Source organism: Acomys minous, assembly GCF_964271855.1.
Source record: "Acomys minous genome assembly, chromosome: 15".
Taxonomy (NCBI): Eukaryota; Metazoa; Chordata; class Mammalia; order Rodentia; family Muridae; genus Acomys; species Acomys minous.
The window spans coordinates 50,942,490-50,967,324 of NC_140497.1; the positions used below are offsets into that span (position 1 = coordinate 50,942,490).

Consider the following 24,835-nt stretch of genomic DNA (forward strand, 5'->3'; position numbering starts at 1 on the left):
TAGAGAGAGACAAATGTTGGAGGAGATGGTTATAAGCTAATGTAAATACTACATATGTTCATGTGGTGAAATGTGACAAGGTTCCCATTAATGCACTGGTTTGTCCATGAAATTTAATTTTAATAAAGGTAAAGTGACTCTTTTTATGTAAGAAGATTGTTCCTCAGGGTATTGGGTTATTACTTTCACTTTCTTACAATTTTCCACTTAATTCTTAAAATGTCCAGGCTTGGTGGCTCAGGGTGTATCTCTGCACTGCACTCTGGCTCTGGACTCACTGTATAGTTAGGATGATAAAGGTTCTTAAACCTCCACATGCTGACATTACAGGCCTGGGCAACAAGGCTGGGTTGAAACAGTATTTAGTTATGACTTGGTTTTGAGACAGGGGCTCACTTTGGGAGAGGCTAGCCTCAGAACCACAGCAAGCCTGCTTCAGCTTCCTTGGTGCTGAGACCATTGATTTGAGCCACGATGCCCAGGTCCCATGAATTTCTTTTGTGAAAGAAGATTTACTTTTATTTATGTATAGGTAGGCACATCTGTGTTTAGGTATGTGCATGTGTCAGGCCAGACAATCTTGTTAGATTTTCTATAGCTAGAGGTCCAGCAGGCAGATGTGAGTCACCTGTCATGGCTACTGGGGACAGGTACAGCCTTTAGGGTGAACATGCATTCTGGTCCTCTGGCTGATGTTCTGATTGATGACTGTGTAGTACTGGGATACCCTAACTTCTAGATTGATTACTCCAGGCAAATACTATGTCACTGAGTTAGTGTCCCAGTACTAAGGCTAAAGGTTGTTGTTAAAGAGATTGAACTACCTTGTTTACACATGGAATTCAAAGTCAGCTGGTGCTACATGATGGGGCATCTCAAACCTACAGGCTGAAACCAAGACACACACCTGCAAGGATTGGCGGTCCACTGAGCCTGCCCAAGCTCCACTCTGTTCTATTCTCACAGAATAAGACTACACTTCTCTGGGCCAGTTGGACAGATAGCAGCACCATCTCAAGTCAGTGGCATTGAGCACCTTGGACTCACAGCAACTGGCTTTCCAACATGAAAACCTGGGAGTAAGGTCTCTTTCAGTCCTGAGCTATTGGCTGAGGAAACTGAAGCTCAGCAAGCCAGGTTCCTATTTCACAGGAAGGCACAGGGGCAGGGTTCAATGTTTTGAAGATCCATATTCCAGAGTCCCCAAATGAGGGAAGAGGGGACTCACACACACCCTGCCACTGAATAGTTCTGATGTTCACAGTAAGACACATGGAAGAGGTTGTGGATAGAGTTTAGACTTAGGGTACTTGCCTGGCCTCTGTGAAACCTTGTTGTGATTCCCAGAACAATTGGCATGGATTCATAAGTTGTATTTTATATTCAGTTACCACTATTATGCAGGAGACACCATGTTTAAACGTGTGAATGCTCCTTTAAATCATGTTAGGTGGAGTTATACAGTCAAGCTATTCTTTAAAGAAATCAGCATGTGTATTTTATGAGAGTGTCAGTGGGGAGGGAGGGGAGGACAGAAGTGAACCAACTCAGGCAGAGACTAGAAGAGGGCACTAGGTTTTGTGAGATGTGTGAAGGGCATGTGCATACCATGATGCTTTCAGAAGTTGGAACAGAACTGCATTTTTGCTGTTGTTAATGCCAACAGGGATCACTTCGTTAAAGCAGGTGCTCATTTCATTAAGGCCCATTGAGCATGCGCAGGTCCTTTCCCCACCCCCTTTCGGATATGAAATCTCTACAGTGAGAGGTCTGTGTGCTCAGTGCTGGTCTCAGCTGTTCTTTGGGGCTGCCTGAGTGCCTCCTGCAGGTAAACTGGGCTGTTGGTAGGAGTGGGGTGTGGTGGGGGGCCAAGGAAACAGTTGATGAGGCCATAACTAAGTGCAGAACCTTAGGGGTTGCAGATTGTGTGCTGTTTGGTCTCTGTAGATTCTGAAGTGGCTTTTAAGAAAACCAGAATCAAGTCGGCTTGGTGTTTCACACTTGGAGGCTGAAACAGATGAATCTCTGGGAGCAGGAGGTCAGCCTAGTCTACATGAGGAGTTTCAGGCCAACCACTTCTAGGCTAAATAGTGAGACCTGATCTCAAGTTTAATTAACTACTTAAGACATGATCACTTGTGGATCTTTTTGCTGTCCTCCAGGTCAGTTCCCACCTCCTCCATAGTCAGAGTCTGGAGAAAACAAAGGCCAGTTTGAATTACACATAATGACTTCAAGGGCATCATTAAAAAAGAGGGCACTTTATTAATGTGTCTATGTGATGTGTCTGTGTGTACACGTGCATCTATAGTGGTGCTTGTGGGGGTTGAATTAAATATTGTGTAGTGCCTTTACAACTTTTAGGTGGATCCTTGAGATTGAATTCAGGTGGTCCTATTCATCCTATGCCTGCAAACACTTTTACTCCCTGAGCTATGTCCTTGGCCCAACCTATCTGACTTCTGCACCCTTTTTTCTCAGTTGCTATGTTTTTGACACGATTTTGTGCCTAGTCTCCTAGCTGACCTGGAACTCAGAGTAATCTTGCCCATCTCTGTCTCTAGAGTGCTAGGGTTGAAGGGATACTGTTGAAAACACTGAGCTGTAAACAGAATTTAAACCATGAACTGGGCAATATGGTATTCTTAACCAAGCGTGATGCAAGTAAAATCAGGTCCGTGAGGATGCTGTGCTTGTGTGGATGCCCATTATCTTATTCTCATACACTCGAGAGAAGCTGTTCCAAGGTTGAAATCTGGAAATGTGAGTACTAGACAGGTTTTAGGAAAATATATGACGCTATAGAAATGATTGGGAGCTGGAGAATGTCAGTGTTAAGGAAGACTGGGTCAAATGAGTAAGACAGATCTTACTATACTATTGACGTTGGGAAAGGAGTCCACTTGGGACTGAACATGACTTGACTTTGTAGAGGAGAATAAGAGAATTATTGTCATAAAGAAAGTGTGTGAGTCCAGGAAAGTCTGAAATATGATAAACTCTGAGGGTTTGGTGCCCTCAAACTGGATCCTACTACCGGGTTTTGTGACCTCGGGAAAATGACTTGGATCTCCAGGGTCAACATGGTGGAAAGGGAAACTCTTGCTATTTGTTATCTGTCATCTGTATTAGGACCATAAGAGGGGCATGACCCTCCCCATGGAAACCAGGAAACAAGTAAATATAGTTAAAAACAATTAAAATATATCTGTCTCATAAGGAAAGCAAGCTAATCCTTTATCTTGGCAAGGATTCTGTGTCAGTGTTTCCCCAGTGCTGAGATTGCAGGTGTGCTCACCACATGCCAACCCCATCTTACACACCACATAGCTACACTAACCCCACCCCTAGGTTACACTCAGATCCTATGCCACCACACTCTCCAACCCCAAACTTACACTCAGCACCTGTGCCACAGAGTTCTCCACCTCTACTTTACACTCAGCTCCTGTGCCCCACACTCCCTTGCCCCAGCCTTACTCTCAGCACCTGTGCCCACAGTCCCCAACCCCAGCCTTACACTCAACTCCTGTGCTGCAGACTCCCCAGGCCTTTCCCATTACACCAGGGAATTGTGTCTGTCTGTCTGTCTGTCTGTCTGTCTCTCCATCTGTCTGTTTTAATATGGGGAGAAAATCATCTATTCACTCCAGACAGACCAAAGAAGATTTCACCCAAATCGTGGATTACCAATGCACTCATTGGAGCTACATATAGGCATGTAGGTACGGTTATGCCCATTGGAGCACCCACAGGAAATGGATCATCAACAAAATTTCAACCCTCTGAGAACCCTTTAACCTTTCATAGAGTCTCCCACGGAGGGGAGGCCTCCTGAACCCTTCACTTTTCCATGACTCAAGGTTATAACCCAATCTTGTGCAGATCTCCTGTGAGTAATTACAGATGCTGAGGATATATGTAATCTTTAGCCAAAACTGAGATGGAATTTCTGGTGCTCCTGGCTCTATCTCCAAAGTGCTGGGACTAGAGGCAGATAAAACACGGGGCTTAAGAAACATAAGTGGAACCCAGTTCAGTAACTTTAGTTTTTCAGTCAGATGAAAATGTGGCTCTCTTTTTCCACTTTTATTTTGGGGTAACCTGACCTGTGTCACAGGTTGCCCCTCATCATCTTGCTCTATAACCACTCTAGGCAGTAATAAGAAAATTACCGTTCTCTTCTATAGCCTTGTCAGAGTTCAAGATGCCAAGACTGGCCTGGAACTAACCATGTCACTCAGCACAGAGAACCTTGAGTGGATCTCTCTATAGCCCTGGGTATCAGGACTATTGCAATCGGTGTCCCACATACAACAATTAATTCCATAGGTATCCTTTTGTCTCTCATTTTCTATTGTTTGACTTCAAACCTTGCTTATGTATCACAAGTTGTATGTGCCACCTTTTGTATATTGTTCAGTTTTGATTTAGGTCTTTTTTTTTTTTTAATCCAATTCAGTTGAAAGTGTTCCTTACCTTCAGTCACATTGCATTTTCTGAACCCTGCTTATTCCTGTCTTGTCTCTTTCATCCTTTTCCCCAGCCCATTTTACTTCTTAACAATAACCTTCTATAACTTTAACAATCCTTAGGATCCACAGCCCCTAACAATATCTCAGCTTTCCCTTCTTAACTGCAGTTGTTTGTTGTTTGTTGTTTATTATTGTTGTTGTTGTTGTTGTTCAAGACACGTTCTCACTATGTCTCCCTGGACAGCCTGGAACTCTCTATGTAGACTAAGCTGGCCTTGAGCTTACAGAGACCCACCAGGCCATGCATCTGTTTTGAGTTCTGCAACCAACAAGTGTGCACCCCCATGCACTATATTTTTCTTTGGTCAATTTAATACCTACTTGATTATGGATAATTCTTTACCCTCCAATCCCTCTGCACCTCTTTTTTGCGTATGTCATCTTACCCCAGCATTCTCTTTTTCACATTGGCATCATATTGTGTACAACCTGACTGCATCCTTGAATTCATTAGCTATCTTGTCTACATCCCGCTGGCCCCCACCAACACAGAATTCTATTATTCATTCTGCAAATATTAGTCTCTTTAGGAGCCTCAGTTTCTGACTTCAAACAGACAAAGCTTCATTCACTGACCTCAATACCCATCATCCTCTCCGAGGTCTGCTTCTGCACCTGGGGTGTGGAAGACGCTTTGCTCTGGGATCTGTATTTCTAGCTATTTCATGAAAGTCAAAACTAACGCTGCCTTCACATCTGCACCAGCAACGACCCCAGCAGATTGGAAATTGCTACCATAGAGATTTCCCCGTTCCTTGACATCTGGGAACAGAAGGGAGAGGCAGAAGCAAGTTGCTTTAAAACAAACCAAAAAATCCTTTATTTTCATATGTATGGGTGTTTGCCTGCATCTAGGTCTGCATACCACATCGGTGTGGGGCCCTCAAAAGTCAGAAATGCTTGTTGGATTCCTCTGGGACTGGAGGTACAGATGATTGTAGGCTGTCACATGGTTGCTAGAACTCAAACCTCAATACTCTAAGAAAATACCAGTGCTTTCAACTGCTGGGCTACCTCTCCATCCCTGGCAGAAGTAAGAAAAAGCAGTCTGCAATGAAATGTTTTGGCTGAACTTTGACTATCAAGTAGCTCCTAGGAATAAAAAGGCACTAATAAGAAAGGGCTGGAGAGATGGCTCTTTGAATTCAGAGCACTGGATGTTTTTCAGGAGACCCAGTCAGTGTTCAATTTCTAGACTCACAGAGCAGCTTAACACTTATTGCAGTCCCATAAAACCTCATCCCCGCTTCTAGCTTCTGCAGGGCCCTACAAACACCTGGTGCATGGGTAGACATGGAAGAAACTACCCAACACAAAAGCACAATTTACAGTATTAAAACACAAGGTCATTTCTTGATCTCTGATGCAGGGCCACACATCCAAACTCCCCAGGAGGCTGAGACACAAAAATCCAAATGGTAAGGACCTGCCTGAGCTACAGAATTATTTCAGCCCAGACTGTGCAACATTGCAAAAATTTTGTTATCATGTTGTGTGAGATGTGAAGGGCATGTGCATACCATGATGCTTGCAGAAGATGGAACGTAACTTTATTTTTGTCGTTAATGACAACAGGGATCTCATCATTAAAGGAGGTGTTCATTTCATTCAGGCCCATTGAGCATACTCAGGTCCTTTTCTCTCCCTCTACCGGATATGCAATCTCTGCAAGTGAGAGGTCTGTGTGCTCTGTGCTGGTCTCAGCTGTTCTTTGGGGCTGCCTGAGTGCCTCCTGCAGGTAAACTGGGCTGTTGGTAGGAGTGGGGTGTGGTGGGGGGGCTAAGGAAATGGTTGATGAGGTCATAACTAAGTTCAGAACCCTTAGGGGTGCATATTCTGTGCTCTTTGGTCTCTTTAGACTCTGGAGTGGTTTTTAAGAAAAAACAGAATCAAGTTGGCTTGGTGGTACACACTTGGAGGCTGAAACAGATGAATCTCTGGGGCCAGGAGGCCAGCCTGGTCTACATGAGGAGTTTCAGGCCAACCCCTTCTGGCCTTAAGAGTGAAACCTGGTCTCTAGATAAATTAACTAATTAAAACATGATCACTTGTGGATCTTCCTGCAGTCCTCCAGGTCAGATCTCACCTCCTCCAGAGGTAGAGTCAGGAGAAAACAAAGGCCAGTTTGAATTACACATAATGCCTTCAAGGGCAGCATTAAAAAGAAAGCCACTTTATTAATGTGTCTATGTGATGTGTGTGTGTGGTGGGGACATTTATCTATCGTGGTGCTTATGGAGGTTGAAATAAAATTCTGTGTAGTCTCTCTTTGCAGCTTTTAGGTGGACCCTAGAGATTGAATTCAGGTGGTCCTATTCATCCTATGCCTGCAAACACTTTTACTCCCTGAGCTATGTCCTTGGCCCAACCTATCTGACTTCTGCACCCTTTTTTGTTGGTTAGTTGGCTTTGCTTTTGACACAGCTTTGCAATTAGTCTCCTAGCTGACCTGGAACTCAGAATAACCTTGCCCATATCTGTCTTTAGAATGCTAGAGTTGAAGGGATACTGTTAAAAACACTGAACTGTGAAGAGTATTTAAGTAATGAACTGGGCAATCTGGTATTCTTAACCAAGCAGACTCAAGTAAAATCAGGTCTGTGAGGATGCTGTGCTTGTGCGGATACCCATTATCTTATTCTCTTACCCGCTTGAGAAGCTGTTCCATGGTAGAAATGTGGAAATGTACTAGACAGGTTTTAGGAAAATGTATGACCGTGTAGAAATGATTGGGAGTTGGAGAATGTCAGTGTTAAGGAAGACTGGGTCAAATGAGTTAGACAGATCTTACTATACTATTGAAATTGGGAAAGGAATCCACTTGGGGCTGAACATGACTTGAATTGTAGAGGTGACTGAAAAGAGAATTATGGTCATAAAGAAGGTGAGTGAGTCCAGGATAGTCTGAGTGTTTGGTGCCCTCAAACTGGATCACGTTACCTGGTTTTGTGACCTCTGGGAAATTACTTGGATCTCCAGGGTCAACATGGTGGAAAGAGAGAGACAACTCTTGCTATTTGTCATCTGTCATCTATATAGGGACAATGACAGGGGCATGGCCCTCGCCATAGAATCCAGGGAAGAAATTAATATAGTTTAAAACAATTAAAATGTATGTGTCTCATAAGGAAAGCCAGCTAAAACTTTATCTTGTCAAGGATTATGTGTCAGTGTCTTTCCCCAATGCTGAGACTGCAGGTGTGCTCTACACATGCCAACCCCATCTTACACACCACATAGTTACACTAACACCACCCCGAGGTTACACTCTGCTCCTATACCGCCACACTCCCCAACTGGAATATTATACTCAGCACCTGTGCCCTACACTTTTCCATACCAGCCTGACACTCAGCATATGTGCCCTACACTCCATTGCCCCATCCTTACACTCAGCTACTGTGCCCCACATTCCCCACCCCAGCCTTACACTCATCTCCTCTGCCTCACACTCCCCTGCCCCAGGCTTACACTCAGCCTCAGTGCCCCACACTCCCCCGCTCCTGTTTTACACAGAGCTCCAGTGCCCCATACTCCCCCACCCCAGCCTTACACTCAGCTCCTATGCCCCACACACCCCCAGTCTTCTGTTTCCAACATCCTTGGTTGGTGCATCAGTTTATGCAGGTCTTTGTGGGTCAGATTTGTCAGCCTTTTCGCCTTTATTTTTTAATTTAGATTTTATTTTTCTATGTGGAGAAAAGATGTTTTGAAGAAGAAAGTAAAGCCAGTAAGAACATGACTGTAGTTTTCTTTAACATAGTTCCATAGTTTTAATAAATTTATATTGCATATTTACACACTGTTAAAATGAGCTTTATAGGTGTTTGAGTGACTTTGCATTTGGAGGTCAGAGAACAACTTTCTGGAGTTGGCACCTACCTTTTACTTTATTTTATTTTAAAATAGTTGTTTGGATATTGTATGTGGGTTTGTGTACTTATGCACATATCATAGCCCACCTGTGTCACCCAGAGAAGCAATTATAGAATCATTCCTTCATTCCATCCTGTGGTTCTGTGGATAGAACCCAGGTCACCAGTGTTGGCCTCAAGTATGTGGACTCATTGAGTCATCTTCTTGGCTCTCTGCTATCTATGCATGCTTTTGGGAGGCTCATAATCACCTGTCAATCTAGCTCTAAGGGTGATCTGATGCCTTTAGCCCCATAGGCAACTGCAGTAATATTCCCTTCCCCACATGCAGACACACATGTAATAAATAATGATAAAAAGAAATCTAAAAGGATTTTTTTCTCATCCACAGGTATATCAGATTCATTACACATGTGTCTGCTTTCTAAACCCAAGCTCATGACCTAGTTTGTGAGACAGTTGCAAACTTTGAATCTCTCTCATCTTCTGAGCTGAGTTAAAGCACTTCGGTTAGCTATCAGGGGCCAGCATCTCTATAACAGGCCACGGAAACCTACAAAGACTTGGAAGGACACAGCAACTCAAAGCTCCTGGGAGACAGACCCTGCCACAGGACCATGTACACCTACATTCCTCTTAGAACAATGGACTTCCTAGTCCTGGAGAACTTGCACATTATATGTGCCTGTCCCATTTGCTTGGATTTCTTCCTAGACCCAGTGACCACTACCTGTGGGCACAACTTCTGTCATGCCTGCCTCACTTTGCGGTGGAATGACGTAAAGGACATTTTCCTCTGTCCTGTCTGCAAGACATGCTTTCCACAGAGAAGCTTCAGCAGGAACTCCCAGTTTCGGGATCTGAGTGAAACCATCAGGCTCCTGCAGGGGACACAGAGCAAAAGGAAGCATCAGGAAGAACAAGCCCTGTGTCAGAAGCACAATCAGCCTCTGGTCTTATTCTGTGTGAAGGATGTAGAAGTCTTATGTGCCCAGTGTAGCTTCTCTGTGGAACACCAGGACCATTACACCTGCCCCATTGAGAAAGCTGCCGTGTATCACAGGAAAGTACTGTACAGGTTCACTGAGCTTCTGAAGATCAAAGTGAAGGAAAGTGAGCACATGGTAGCTCAACAGGACAGAAACCATCTTATATGGAGGATGACGTTTGAATATAAAAAACAATGGATAAGTTATGAATTTAGGCAAATGAAGCTGTTTCTGCAGAATGAGCTGGAGGCACTTCTAAATGAGATCCACATTGAGGAGCTGGTGGGTTTCTCAAAACTCAATGAATATCTTCAAGCCATGTCAGACCATATTTCCACATTAAACGATCTGTTGAAGGAAGCAGAGGCCAACCAGGGAGAATCAGATCTCACACTTTTGACAACAGTTCCCAGAGCCTACCACAGGTTCAAAAACCTTACATGTCCCAAACCCTTGTCATGTGGGGTAAAGCAACATGGCCTCAGCCTCCCACCACAGTATTCTGGCTTGGATAAGATCATCAAGCAATTTCAAATAAATGTGACTTTTGATGTTAACACCGCACATCCTCAGCTTGTTTTTTCTGAGGATAGAAAATCTGTGGTTTATAAAGAAAGAGGACCAAGTGTTCAAGCTAGCATTGAGGGATTTGACTTCTTGCCTATTGTCCGTGGCTGGAATGGATTTCGTTCAGGGCGATGGTTCTGGGGGGTAAAAGTGGGAAACAAGCCCAGGTGGGCATTGGGTATATGTCAAAACTCGCTTCATGGGGCCTGGAGCAGTCAGCCCTCCATTGCTAAGTGCTTCTTTGCCATTGGGAGAGACACTGACAGTGGCTATGTCACCACTGGGTCCCAAAGAATGGATTTTCTACCAGTGGTGTGGGCCAGAAAGATCGGGATTTTTTTGGATTATGAACTGGGTGAGCTCTCCTTCTATAATATGGATGACAGGTCTCTTCTCTACACTTTCAGTACTTCTTTTACCAGCATCCTTTGGCCTTTCTTCTATGCAGGAACAGATTCTGAACCTCTTAAAATCTTACCACTGTGTACAACAGACACAGGATCTTCATTCTAGCCAACATAGGCAGCACATTAAGCTAGCAATTAAGCAAACAATTGACAGGATCCAACAACAAAAGCCACAAATCTTCTAAGCTTAACCAGTGCACACCAGACTGCATTCTTCTCTCTCCTTTTCAGTAGCTCTGAGACACATGATGTTGCCACAAGTGTGACACACACCTGCCCCATGCCAGCACCCAGGAGATTTTGCTTGCAAGAGTAAGACAGACCAGCCAAAAACCTCCCAGCTACCCAGAAGTTATGAAATGAGTTATTGACATGTGTTATTTTTAACCTTCATTTTTAAAGATCAGGCCATCCAAAGTAGAAACAAGAGACCTCATATTTTCTTTTTAAAAATGTTTTTGAATTTTTAAAATATGTGTGTGACTGTGTGTGTGTGTGTGTGTGTGTGTGTGTGTGTGTGTGTGTGTGTATGGGCATGCACATGCTACCATGTACATGTGGAGGTAGAATAGAGCACAACCTCCAGACACTGACCCTCTCCTTCTTCCTTGTCTGAGGTAAGGTCCCTTGTCTAGCACAGCCTATCCTAGCTAGCTGCCTTGTGAGCTTGTGAGTTTTTTTCAGATTATGATCTCCTCCTCCTCCCCCTCCGCCTTCCCCTCCTCCTCCTCTTCCTTGCCCTCCTCCTCCTCTTTCCCTTCCTCCTTCTCTTCTCTTCCTGGGTTTACAGACGCACATTACCATCTTGCTTTACCTGAGGACAAGGCATCAGAGCACGCAAGGCAAGAACTTTCCTCACTTGGTCTTCTTCCCTGTTTGCAGTATCACTTTGTTGACACTTGAAGTCATTTCATGTAGCCAAAGCATGGGCATCTAACCAACCAATGGTTGAAATTGACACTGACCTCCCAATTTTCCTGCCACTCCTTCCCAGTCTCCGGGCATAAAGGTAAATGCGTACTAGAGTTGATCATAATGAGTGAGTTAACTCAGAAGCAGAAAGACTCAAATGGTATATACTCACTTATATCTGCATATTAGCCCAACGGGCATGTCCCACGAAAGCCTTCACTTACCAGGAAACAGAGACAGAGGAGAGGACATTCTAGTGGGACTCTAGATGTGAGATTCATGAGAGAAAGGCAAAGTAGAAGGACCCAGAGGGTCCTAGGAGCCTACAAGTAGAACATTATGATAGGCAGATTTGGGCACAGGGGTCCCACTCAAACTAGGCACCAGACAAGGACAATACAGGCGGTAAACCTTAAACCCCTACCCAGATCTAGACAATGGACAGAACACTCTCCACAGTAAAGTGGAGAGTGGGATATTACGTTCTCACACACTCTGGTGCCACACCTCTGACCATGTCCCCTGGATGGGGAGACCTGATGGCACTCAGAGGAAGGACAGCAGGTTACCAAGAAGAGACTTGATACCCTATGATCATATAGAGGGGGAGGTAATCCCCCTCAGGAACTGTCATAGGGGAGGGGAATAAGGGGAAAATGGGAGGGAGGGAAGAATGGGAGGATACAAGGGACGGGATAACCTTTGAGATGTAACAAGAATAAATTAATAAAAAAAAAAATGTACACACCAATAGAGGCAATAAAGATAAAGATAGTAAAAAAAAAAAAAAAAAAAAAAAAAAAAAAAAAATAAAATATTTCAAGTTACAAAAAAAAAAAAAAAAAAAAAAAAAAAAAAAAAAAAAAAAAAAAAAAAAAAAAAAAAGAAAACCTATGGTTTTGTATTTCTTTGCTTTTGGGGAATTGGAGAGCAGCACAGCACAAGTGCAGGTGTCAGGTGAATATTTATGAGTTGATTATCTCTTTTAAGTTGTTCTAGATATCAAACTCAGGTCCTCAGATCTGTGTTACCAGTCTTTTGTTTGTGAGACAGATTCTTACTCTGTAACTTGTTTGAAGAACTTGAAGCAATCTTCCCAGCATCCCACGTGTTGGGATGTTATCTAGACTTAAAAAGAAACCACACAAACTCCTGTTGAGTTTTCCTCCCCAGTACAAAGTGATTGAAACCAGGGTATAAAGAAGTAGAGCACTGCACCCCTGAGCTATACCTGGCCTCTTACTGGTTCTTCTAACCCATCATCTCGACCACTAATCCTTCACATGGTGCATGGTTTCTTCTTCCATCTTACCTTACAGTGATTATTTTTGTGTGAATGGTCCATTCACACAAGTCAAGCCACCTCATCTTGAGTTTGTCTCCCAACTGGGGCAGCAGCATCTCTCCCATGAGTCACTGTTTTCTTCCTATAACTGGTCCATTCAGTGCCTATTCTTCCTTCTATATGTTGTCCTCTGACAGACATGTTTATTGTGTGTGGTATGAAGGGATGAGCACTTGTAAGTAAGTGTATATATATAGAGGCCAGAGGACAACCACAACTGTCATTCTCAGGGATTTTGTTCACCTCCTTTGAGAGAGGGTCTCTTATTGGCCTGGACCTGCACAATTACACTAGAGTGGCTAGCTAGAAAGTCCCAGGAATTCTGCCTGGGCTCTGTACCAAAATCCTATAAAATACAATGCATACAATAAAATAAAAGCCTATGTTCCTGGAATTCTTGGAGGTGGGGACAGGAGGATCCAAACTTGAAGGCTCTCCTTAGACACACAGCCAGTTCCAGGCCATCCTAGAATGAGGGAGACCCTGGCTCTAAAAATGTAAACAAAAGGTCACTTGTAATTGTTGGGGTAAATATTTTGATCCTGCAGTTTGAGACTGAAATGGGGCAGCAAGTGCTGGTAATTGCAGTTACATTTAAACTGTGGTCATGTCCTCAGACTTAGGTCTTCCATGATAAACTAGCTGGACTCAAATATATTCTTCATGTTTCTGTACATATGTATGACTTTGATGGGCAAAAAAGATTATTTTAAAAAACCATATGTGCCAGACATGGTGGATGTCTGAGTCAGAGGCTAGCCTGGTCAAAGTAGAGACCACATAGTGAGACTCTATCTCAAAAACTAAATAAAAATTCCTTTAAAAAAGTGACAGAGTTGTCAGATTCTTGTGTTCATTTCACATTTACTTCACAGGTGAACTTGAGAAATTCATTTGGTGAAGCAGATGGGTTACACATGATGTGCACATCAAATTCCAGCACTCAGGAGACAGAAGCAGGAAGATTGCTGCAACTTCCAGCCTAGCCTGGGCTACATAGAAGATTTCATCTGAAAACAAGCAGTGTATGTGGGCATCTCTCACTTCATGAGTTTGTACCCACACTTGACACATATTATGCCATCTGCCTTCTCAAGAAGGTCACACTCAGATTTCCTGTGTGTGTGTGTCACTTATGAGTGCCTTCTAGCCCTCGGCATTTCCATTTGTATATGAGCATGTTCACACATGTGCACACATGCGAGAGTATGCTGTGTGTGGCGAGCTCAGACGATATGTGTGTCAGATCTTCTGGAGCTGTTACTACAGGTGATTGTGAGCCACCAGGCATGGATGCTGGAAACTGAACTCAAACACTTTTGCAAGAGGAACAAGCACACTTTACCACCAAACCATCTTTTTGGTCCCCTAAAATATTTTTATTGAATACCAACTCTTTTTCTAAAAATAAAAAATAAAAAGTACCCCCAGGCCAAATCTTAGATGGCTATGAGGTTGTAAGTTTGCCCAGTTATCTGAATAACATAGAAAAGTATAACTTCTCTTCTGTATTGTAAGCACTTGGTGTTTAACAGTTTAGGTTTGTTTGTGTGTGCCTGAGTGTGTGTGTGTGTGTGTGTGTGTGAGAGAGAGAGAGAGAGAGAGAGAGAGAGAGAGAGAGAGAGAGAGAGAGAGAGAGAAAGAGAGAGAGAAACACGGTCATTGTACCCTGTCTTGCAGCAACATCCCTTCACATCCTGTGTCCTGCCTATACACACACACACACACAGACACACAAACTCACACACACACACACACACACACACACACACACACACACACACACACACCCTCTGCTTCCTTTATATCATTTCGATCCTCCTTATGCTCTCTCTAAACCCTTCTTGCTCTTCATGCCCGGCTGTCTGCCGGCAATGAATCTGACCTCCACTCTAGATTCAGTAGTATGGCTTTTCCTTTCTCTCCTCCATTTGCCTCCCCTAGGCAGCTGCCCTTGTTTTATATCTCACCTCACCTGGAGATCTTTTTTTTTAAAGCTCTTACAAAATGTTTTCATGATCAAAAACATAAATGCAGGCCACTGAACAGATGAGTTATCATACATGGATTTTTCTCCACCTCAACCCCCCACAACTCGTTTTTTAATTGATTGTTTGATGCACTCTCCTGTAGACAAGGCAGGCCTCAACAGCAGGTGTATGTTGTATAGGACACACGCATTCCATGGCCTATAATTGGGGATGTGGGAGTCAGGAAAACTTCCCCTCTTTTTTCCTATGCCCCAGGGATTGCATTTAGGTAATCAGATTTGCACAGCAAGCCCTTTTTCCTGCAGAATCATCTCAGGCCCTGAAATTGGCTCTGGATAGAGAAGGGAAACAAGGAAAAGAAAGGGACTGATAAGTGTCTGCTGAGTTAGACCTAGATCAAGCAAGAAGTATCTACATCTTTGCAAAGCAGGGTGAGTGTAGACAGTGGTAATGTCCCTTAGAGTAGAAAAGCTGCAGGAAAGCATCTGGGATGATGTCACTAGAGAGTGACAAATGTTGGAGGAGATGGTTGTAAACTGATGTAAATACTACATCTGTTCATGTGGTGAAATGTGACAAGGTTCCCATTAATGCACTGGTTTGTCCATGAAATTTAATTTTAATAAAGGTAAAGTGACTCTTTTTATGTAAGAAGATTGTTCCTCAGGGTCTTGGGTTATTACTTTCACTTTCTTACAAATTTCCACTTAATTCTTAAAATGTCCAGGCTTGGTGGCTCAGGGTGTATCTCTGCACTGCACTCTGGCTCTGGACTCACTGTATAGTTAGGATGATAAAGATTCTTAAACCTCCACATGCTGACATTACATGCCTAGGCAACAAGGCTGGGTAGAAATAGTATTTAGTTGTGACTTGGTTTTGAGACAGGGGCTCACTTTGGGAGAGGCTAGCCACAGACCCACAGCAAGCCTGCTTCAGCTTCCTGGGTTCAGAGACCATTGATTTGAGCCACGATGCCCATGTCCCATGAATTTCTTCTGTGAAAGAAGATTTACTTCTATTTATGTATAGGTAGGCACATCTGTGTTTAGGGATGTGCATGTGTCAGGCCAGACAATCTTGTCAGATTTTCTATAGCTAGAGGTCCAGCCGGCACATATGAGCCACCTGACATCGCTGCTGGGTATAGCTACAGGCTTGAAGGTAAACATGCATTGTGGTCCTCTGGCTGCTCTTCTGATGAATGACTGTGTAGTGCTGGAATAGACTCTAACTTCTAGATTGACTACACCAGGCAAACACTATGTCTCTGAGCTAGAGCCCCAGTACTAAGGCTAAAGGTTGTTGTTGAAGAGATTGAGCTACCTTGGTTACACATAGAATTCAAAGTCAGCTGGGGCTACATAATGGGGCATCTCAAACCTACAGGCTGAAACCAAGACACACACCTGCAAGGATTGGAGGTCCACTGAGCCTGCCCAAGCTCCACTCTGTTCTATTCTCACAGAATAAGACTACATTTCTGTGGGCCAGTTGGACAGATAGCAGCACCATCTCAAGTCAGTGGCATTGAGCACCTTGGACTCGCAGCAACTGGCTTTCCAACATGAAAACCTGTGAGTAAGGTCTCTTTCAGCCCTGAGCTATTGGCTGAGGAAACTGAAACTCAGCAGGCCAGGTTCCTATTTCACACGAGGGCACAAGGGTAGGGTGCAATGTCTTGAAGATCTATATTCCAGAGTCCCCAAATGAGAGAAGAGGGGACTCCCACACAGCCTGCCGCTGAATAGTTCTGATGTTCACAGTAAGACACATGGAAGAGCTTGTGGATAGAGTTTAGACTTAGGGACTTTGCCTGGCCTCTGTGAAACCTTGTTGTGATTCCCAGAACAATTGGCATGGATTCATAAGTTGTATTTTATATTCAGTTACCACTATTATGCAGGAGACACCATGTTTGAACGTGTGAACGCGCCTTTAAATCATGTTAGGTGGAGTTATACAGTCAAGCTATTCTTTAAAGAAATCAGCATGCGTATTTTATGGGAGTGTCAGTGGGGAGGGAGGAGAGGGCGGAAGTGAACCAACTCAGGCAGAGACTAGAAGAGGGCACTAGGTTTTGTGAGATGTGTGAAGGGCATGTGCATACCATGATGCTTTCAGAAGTTGGAACAGAACTGCATTTTTGCTGTTGTTAATGCCAACAAGGATCAGTTCGTTAAAGCAGGTGCTCATTTCATTAAGGACCATTGAGCATGCGCACGTCCTTTCCCCTCCCTCTTCCGGATATCCAATCTCTACAGGGAAAGGTCTGTGTGCTCTGTGCTGGTCTCAGCTGTTCTTTGGTGCTGCCTGAGTGCCTCCTGCAGGTAAACTGGGCTGTTGGTAGGAGTGGGGTGCGGTTGGGGGCCATAGAAACAGTTGATGAGGCCATAACTAAGTGTAGAACCCTTAGGGGGTGCAGATTGTGCGATATTCGTTCTGTGTAGATTCTGGAGTGGCTTGTAAGAAAAACAGAATCAAGTCGGCTTGGTGGTACACACTTGGAGGCTGAAACAGATGAAATCTAGGAGCAGGAGGCCAGCCTGGTCTACAAGAGGAGTTTCAGGCCAACCACTTCTAGTCTAAATAGTGAGACCTGATCTCAAGATTAATTAACTACTTAAGACATGATCACTTGTGGATCTTCCTGCAGTCCTCCAGGTCAGATCCCACCTCCTCCAGAGTCAGAGTCTGGAGAAAACAAAGGCCAGTTTGAATTACACATAATGACTTCAAGGGCATCATTAAAAAAGAACCACTTTATTAATGTGTCTATGTGATGTGTCTGTGTGTACACGTGCATCTATAGTGGTGCTTGTGGGGGTTGAAGTAAAATTTTGTGTAGTCCCTTTGCAACTTTTAGGTGGATCCTTGAGATTGAATTCACGTGGTCCCATTCATTCTATGCCTGCAAACACTTTTACTCCCTGAGCTATGTCCTTGGCCCAACCTATCTGACTTCTGCACCCTTTTTTCTCAGTTAATTGGCTTTGCTTTTGACACAGCTTGGCACTTAGTCTCCTAGCTGACCTGTAACTCAGAATAATCTTGCCCGTCTCTGTCTCTAGAATGCTAGAGTTGAAAGGATACTGTTAAAAACACTGAGCTGTGAAGAGTATTTAAATAATGAGCTGGGCAATCTGGTCTTCTTAACCAAGGAGACTCAAGTAAAATCAGGTCTATGAGGATGCTGTGCTTGTGCGGATGACCATTATCTTATTCTCTTACCCTCTTGAGAAGCTGTTCCATGGTAGAAATGTGGAAATGTACTAGACAGGTTTTAGGAAAATGTATGACCGTGTAGAAATGATTGGGAGCTGGAGAATGTCAGTGTTAAGGAAGACTGGGTCAAATGGGTTAGACAGATCTTACTATACTATTGACGTTGGGACAGGAATCCAATTGAAGCTGAACATGACTTGACTTTGTAGAGGTGACTGACTAAGAGAAGTATGGTAATAAAGAAGGTTTGTGTGTCCAGGAAATTCTGAGGGTTTGGTGCCCTCAAACTGGATCCCCTTTCTTGGTATCGTGACTTCTGGGCAATGACTTCGATCTCCAGGGTCAACATGGTGGAAAGAGAGAGACAACTCTTGCTATTTGTCATCTGTCCTCTATATGGGAACAATGACAGGGCCTTGCCCCTCGCCATAGAATCCTGGGAAGAAATAAATATAGTTTACACAATTAAAATGTATGTGTCTCATAAGGAAAGCCAGCTAAAACTTTATCTTGGCAAGGATTCTGTGTGTGTCTTTCCCCAGTGCTGAGTCTGCAGGTGTGCTCTACACATGCCAACCCTATCTTACACACCACTTAGTTACACAAACGCCACTCCTAGCTTACACTCTGCTCCTATGCCCCCACACTACCCAACCTGAACCTTATACTCAGTACCTGTGTCCTACACTCTTCCTCCCCAGCCTTACACTCAGCAGATGTGCCCCACACTCCCTTACCCCAGCCTTACACTCAACACCTGTGCCCTACACTTCCCCCCCCCAGCCTTGCACTCAGCTGCAGTGCCCCACACTCCTTCACCCCATCCTTACACTCAGCACCTATGCCCTACACTCACCCAACCCAGCCTTACACTCAGCCCCTGTGCCTCACACTCCCCTGCCCCTGCGTTACACTCAGCCTCAGTGCCCCACACTCTCCTGCTCCTCTTTTACACTCTGTGACCAAACTCTCCTGCTCCTCTTTTACACTCAGCTCCAGTGCCCCATACTCCCCCACCCCCAACCTTACACTCAGCTCCTGTGCTCCACACACCCCCACTCCTACCTTACACTCTGCACCTGTGCTCCACTTCCTCCACAACTTTACCATCCATTCAGCTTGTTGATCACCTGTCTTACTTAATGCACCCAAGGTCCTGAAGTAGAGACTCAAGGCCACAGAAATCCAGTTCATCAGGGACATGTAGCTATGCCAGTGGTAGTGTGAGGTAGAACACAGTGTTAGAACCCACTGTCCAGTTGTATCTCTTCACATCACCATAGAGAGTATAGCTATGATCCTTTTCTTGTGAAATCCTCTTTAGATATATTTAGGATTTTAGCAACTCCAACCAGTGGATTATGACACGATATTGTATGAAGGTGTTGTGGGGAACCTCTTAAAAACAACAGATTTCAAAATCAGGTCAATGCAGGTGACAAAAATTTATTGTAATCAAGCTGCTACTGTTCAATCAGGGCCACAGAATGGACTGTGATTAGGATATAAACCATGTGCCTGAAGGGACGTTATACAGTATTTTTATAGGATGAGACCGTGGAGAGGAGAGATGATGGCTTGTAGCATTGTTTAATCATATTTGTACTTTAGGGGTTGGGCAAGGGAGTTTTTGTCATCCAGGATAGAAGTAGGATCTTGGGTCAGGGAACATGACCTTAGTTGCACTGCCACCAAGATGGAGAAGCTGTCCTTGAAATGGCTGGACTCAGACTATAGCCTCCTACAAGTTGTCCCTGAGATGGCTGGACTCAGACAACTGTCTCCTTACAACAGAAGCTGTTCAGCTATTTGGAAGTCCCCAGCTCTCCTTGGACATGGGCTCTTGAATTTTGTTTCTCCCTATGATGACATAGAATCTGAGCACTTAATGGTGGTACTTACAGGAACTTTATTTTGCTTGTCCAACAAAACATTTCAATAATACGTATTCATCTTCTTGTTCCTCTTGTTCCTCTTGTTCTTGTTCTTGTTCTTCTTCCTCTTCTTGTTCTTCTTCTTCTTGTGCTTCTTGTTCTTCTTGTTCTTCTTCTTGTTCTTCTTGTTCTTGTTCTTCTTGTTCTTGTTCTTCTTCTTGTTCTTCTTGTTTTTGTTCTTGTTCTTGTTCTTGTTCTTCTTGTTCTTGTTCTTGTTCTTCTTGTTCTTGTTCTTCTTGTTCTTCTTCTTCTTCTTCCTCTTCTTGTTCTTCTTCTTGTTCTTCTTTTTATTGTTCTCTTGTTCCTGTCCTTGTTTCTTCACATGACATCCTAATTGTAATCCCCTCCTTCTTGTCTTCCTGTTCCCACCCTCCCTTCCTTTTCCATTCTATTCCACTCCCCTAGACCTCTGAGAAAAGGAGGTCGTCCTCCCACACCATATGATTGCAGCCTATCAGGTCTCCTCTGAATAGCCTGTGTCCCCTTCCTCTGTGCTCCAACAGGGCCTCTCTCTCCCCCCAAGGTCAGTGTACAAATCAAGGGCACCAGAGTTCCTGTGAGAGGCAGTCCCCCTGTGGAGAATGAGCAGTCCATTAGCTACATCTGAAGAGGGGGTCTAGGTTTTCTGTTTCCAACATCCTTGGTTGGTGCATCAGTTCATGCAGGTCTTGGTGGGTTGGATTTGTCAGCCTTGTCGCCTTGATTTTTTTAAATTTAGATTTTATTTTTCTATGTGAAGAAAAGATGTTGTGAAGAAGATAGTAAAGCCAGTAAGAACATGACTGTAGTTTTCTTTAACATAGTCCCATAGTTTTAAAAAATTTGTATTGCATATTTACACACTGGTAAAAAGAGCTGTATAGGTGTTTGAATGACTTTGCATTTGGAGGTCAGAGAAAAACTTTATGGAGCTGGCCCCCACCTTTTACTTTTACTTTATTTTAAAATAGTTGTTTGGAGATTGTATGTGGGTTTGTGTACTTATACACATATCATAGCCCACCTGTGTAACCCAGAGAAGCAATTATAGAATCATTCCTTCATTCCATCCTGTGGTTCTGTGGATAGAACCCAGGTCACCAGTGTTGGCCTCAAGTATGTGGACTCATTGAGTCATCTTCTTGGCTCTCTGCTCTCTATGTATCCTTTTGGTAGGCTCATAACCACCTGTCAATCTAGCTTGAAGGGGGATCTGATGCCTCTAGGCCCATAGGCAACTGCAGTAATATTCCCTTTCCCACATACAGACACACATGTAATAAATAATGATAAAAAGAAATCTAAAAGGATTTTTTTCTCATCCACAGGTATATCAGATTCATTACACATGTGTCTGCTTTCTAAACCCAAGCTCATGACCTAGTTTGTGAGACAGTTGCAAACTTTGAATCACTCTCATCTTCTGAGCTGAGTTAAGGTACTTCGGTTAGCTGTCAGTGGCCACCATCACTATAACAGTCCAGGGAAAACTACAAAGACTTGGAAAAACACAGCAGCTCAAAGCTCCTGGGAGACAGACCCTGCCACAGGACCATGTCCACCTACTTTCCTCTTAGAACAATGGACTTCCAGGTCCTGGAGAACTTGCACATTATATGTGCCTGTCCTATTTGCTTGGATTTCTTCCTAGACCCAGTGACCACTACCTGTGGGCACAACTTCTGTCATGCCTGCCTCAGTTTGTGGTGGAATGACCTAAATGACATTTTCCTCTGTCCTGTCTGCAATACTTGCTTTCCACAGAGAAGCTTCAGCAGGAACTCCCAGTTTCGTGACCTGAGTGAAACCATCAGGCTCCTGCAGGAGACACAGAGCAAGAGGAAGCAGCAGGAAGAACAAGCCCCGTGTCAGAAGCACAATCAGCCTATGGTCTTATTCTGTGTGAAGGATCTAGAAGTCTTATGTGCCCACTGTAGCTTCTCTGTGGAACACCAGGACCATTACACCTGCCCCATTGAGAAAGCTGCCGTGTTTCACAGGAGAATACTGAACACGGTTACTGAGCTTCTGAAGATCCAAGTGAAGGAAAGCGAGCATATCTTAGCTGCGCAGTACAGAACCCCTGTTATATGGAGGATGACGTTTGAATATAAAAAACAACAGATAAGTTATGAATTTAGGCAAATGAAGCTGTTTCTGCAGAATGAGCTGGAGGCACTTCTAAATGAGATCCACATTGAGGAGCTGGTGGGTTTATCAAAACTCAATGAACATCTTCAAGCCCTGTCTGACCATATTTCCATATTAAAGGATCTGTTGAAGGAAGCAGAGGCCAACCATGGAGAGTCAGATCTCACACTTTTGACAACAGTTCCCAGAGCCTACCACAGGTTGGTAAACTTTCCCAACTCTCCCAAACCCTTGTCATGTGGAGTAAAGCAACATAGCCTCAGCCTCCCACCACAGTATTCTGGCCTGGATAAGATCATCAAGCAATTTCAAATAAATGTGACTTTTGATGTTAACACCGCACATCCTCAGCTTGTTTTTTCTGAGGATAGAAAATCTGTTTTTTATAAAGAAAGAGGACCAAGTGTTCAAGCTTGCGCTGAGGGATTTGACTTCTTGCCTGTTGTCCGGGGGTGTAATGAATTTCGTTCAGGGCGATGGTTCTGGGGGGTAAAAGTGGGAAACAAGCCCAGGTGGGCATTGGGTATATGTCAAAACTCGCTTCATGGGGCCTGGAGCAGTCAGCCCTCTATTGCTAAGTGCTTCTTTGCCATTGGGAGAGACACTGACAGTGGCTATGTCACCTCTGGGCCCCAAAGAATGGATTTTCTGCCAGTGGTGTGGGCCAGCAAGATCGGGATATTTTTGGATTACGAACTGGGTGAGCTCTCCTTCTATAATATGGATGACAGGTCTCTTCTCTACACTTTCAGTACTTCTTTTACCACCATCCTTTGGCCTTACTTCTATGCAGGAACAGATTCTGAACCTCTTAAAATCTTACCACTGTGTACAACAGACACAGGATCTTCATTCTAGCCTAACATAGGCAGCACATTTAAGCTAGCAATTAAGCAAACAATTGACAGGATCCAACAACAAAAGCCACAAATCTTCTAAGCTTAACCACTGCACACCAGACTGCATTCTTCTCTCTTATTTTCAGTAGCTCTGAGACACATGATGTTGCCACAAGTGTGACACACACCTGCCCCATGCCAGCACCCAGGAGATTTAGCTTGCAAGAGTAAGGCAGACCAGCCAAGGACCTCTCAGCTACCCAGAAGTTATGAAATGAGTTATTGACATGTGTTATTTTTAACCTTCATTTTAAAGAACCGGCCATCCAAAGTAGAAAGCAAGAGACCTCATGTTTTCTTTTTAAAAATGTTTTTAAATTTTTTAAATGTGTGTGTGCGGGTGTGTGTGTGTGTGTGTGTGTGTGTGTGTGTGTGTGTGCATGGACATGCTACCATGCTCATGTGGAGGTAGAATAGAGCACAACCACCGTGCACTGACCCTCTCCTTCCTCATTGTCTTAGGTAGAGTCCCTTGTCTAGCACAGCCTATCCCAGCTAGCTGCCTTGTGAGCTTGTGAGTTTTTTCAGATTATGATCTCCTCCTCCTCCCCCTCATCCTTGCCCTCCTCCTCCTCTTCCTCCTCCTCCTCCTCCTCTTTCCCTCCTCCTTCTCTTCTTTTCCTGGGTTTACAGACGCACATTACAGTCTTGCTTTACCTGAGGACTAGGCATCAGAGCACACAAGGCAAGCACTTTCCTCACTTGGTCTTTTCCCTGTTTGCAGTATCACTTTGTTGACACTTGAGGTCACTTCATGTAGCTAAAGCATGGGCGTCTAACAACCAATGGTTGAAATTGACACTGACCTCCCAATTTTCATGCCACTCCTTTTCAGTCTCTGGGCATAAAGGTAAATGTTTACTAGACTTGTTTCTCCTTTAGAAAACCTATGGTTTTGCATTTCTGTGCTTTTCGGGAATTAGAGAGCACCACAGAACATGTGCAGGTGTCAGGTGAATATTTATGAGTTGATTATCTCTCTTAAGTCGTTCTAGATATCAAACTCAGGTCCTCAGATCTATGTTACCAGCCTTTTGTTGGTGAGACAGATTGTTACTCTGTAACTAGTTTGAAGAACTTGAAGCAATATTCCCAGCATCCCACGTGTTGGGATGGTATCTAGACTTAAAAAAACCACAAACTCCTGTTTAGATTTCCACCCCAGTATGGAGTGATTGGAACCAGGGCATAAAGAAGTAGAGCACTGCACCCCTGAGCTACACTTGGCCTCTTACTGGTTCTTCTAACCCATCATCTTGACCAGTAATCCGTCACATGGTGCATGGTTTCTTCTTCCATCTTACCTTACAGTGATTATTTTTGTGTGAATGGTCCATTCACACAAGTCAAGCCACCTCATCTTGAGTTTGTCTCCCAACTGGGGCAGCAGCATCTCTCCCATGAGTCACTGTTTTCTTCCTATAACTGGTCCATTCACTGCCTATTTTTCCTTTTATATGCTGTCCTCTGACAGACATGTTTATTGTGTGTGGCATGAAGGAATGAGCACTTGTAAGTAAGTGTATATATATAGAAGCCAGAGGACAACCACAACTGTCATTCTCAGGGATTTTGTTCACCTCCTTTGAGAGAGGGTCTCTTATTGGCCTGGACCTGCACACATACAGCAGATGGCTAGCTAGAAAGTCCCAGGAATTCTGCCTGGGCTCTGTACCAACATCCTATAAAATACAATGCATACAATAAAATAAAAGCCTATGTTCCTGGAATTCATGGAGGTGGAGACAGGTGAATCCAAACTTGAAGGCTCTCCTTAGACACACAGCCAGTTCCAGGCCATCCTAGAATAAGGGAGACCCTGACTCTAAAAATGTAAACAAAAGGTCACTTGTAATTGTTGGGGTAAATATTTTGATCCTGCAGTTTGAGACTGAAATGAGGCAGCAAGTGCTGGTAATTGCAGTTACATTTAAACTGTGGTCATGTCCTCAGACTTAGGTCTTCCATGATAAACTAGCTGGACTCAAATATATTCTTCATGTTTCTGTACATATGTATGACTTTG

General features: G+C 43.8%; 3 protein-coding genes across 3 annotated transcripts in view; all 3 read left to right on the forward strand.

Annotated features, from left to right (window-relative positions):
* Nucleotides 1-1,748: 1,748 nt before the first annotated feature.
* LOC311584163 (E3 SUMO-protein ligase TRIM60-like) lies at nt 1,749-10,479 on the forward strand (the record flags this gene model as incomplete). Its single annotated transcript, XM_084758280.1, has 2 exons — nt 1,749-1,828; nt 8,802-10,479. Exon 2 carries the CDS (start codon nt 9,028-9,030, stop codon nt 10,477-10,479), a length of 1,452 nt encoding a protein of 483 aa, XP_084614406.1. The 5' UTR covers nt 1,749-1,828; nt 8,802-9,027.
* The window catches only part of LOC311583987 (E3 SUMO-protein ligase TRIM60-like), a 56,225-nt gene continuing 37,544 nt past the window's right edge, over nt 6,155-24,835 (forward strand). Inside the window, exon 1 of the mRNA XM_084757980.1 lies at nt 6,155-6,273. The gene's annotated coding sequence lies outside the window, so the exon portion shown is untranslated. The remainder of the gene's footprint in view (nt 6,274-24,835) is intronic.
* On the forward strand, nt 21,314-24,497 carry LOC311583986 (E3 SUMO-protein ligase TRIM60-like; the record flags this gene model as incomplete). Its single annotated transcript, XM_084757978.1, has 1 exon — nt 21,314-24,497. The coding sequence occupies one exon, from the start codon at nt 21,314-21,316 to the stop codon at nt 22,766-22,768; it is 1,455 nt and encodes a 484-aa protein (XP_084614104.1). The 3' UTR covers nt 22,769-24,497.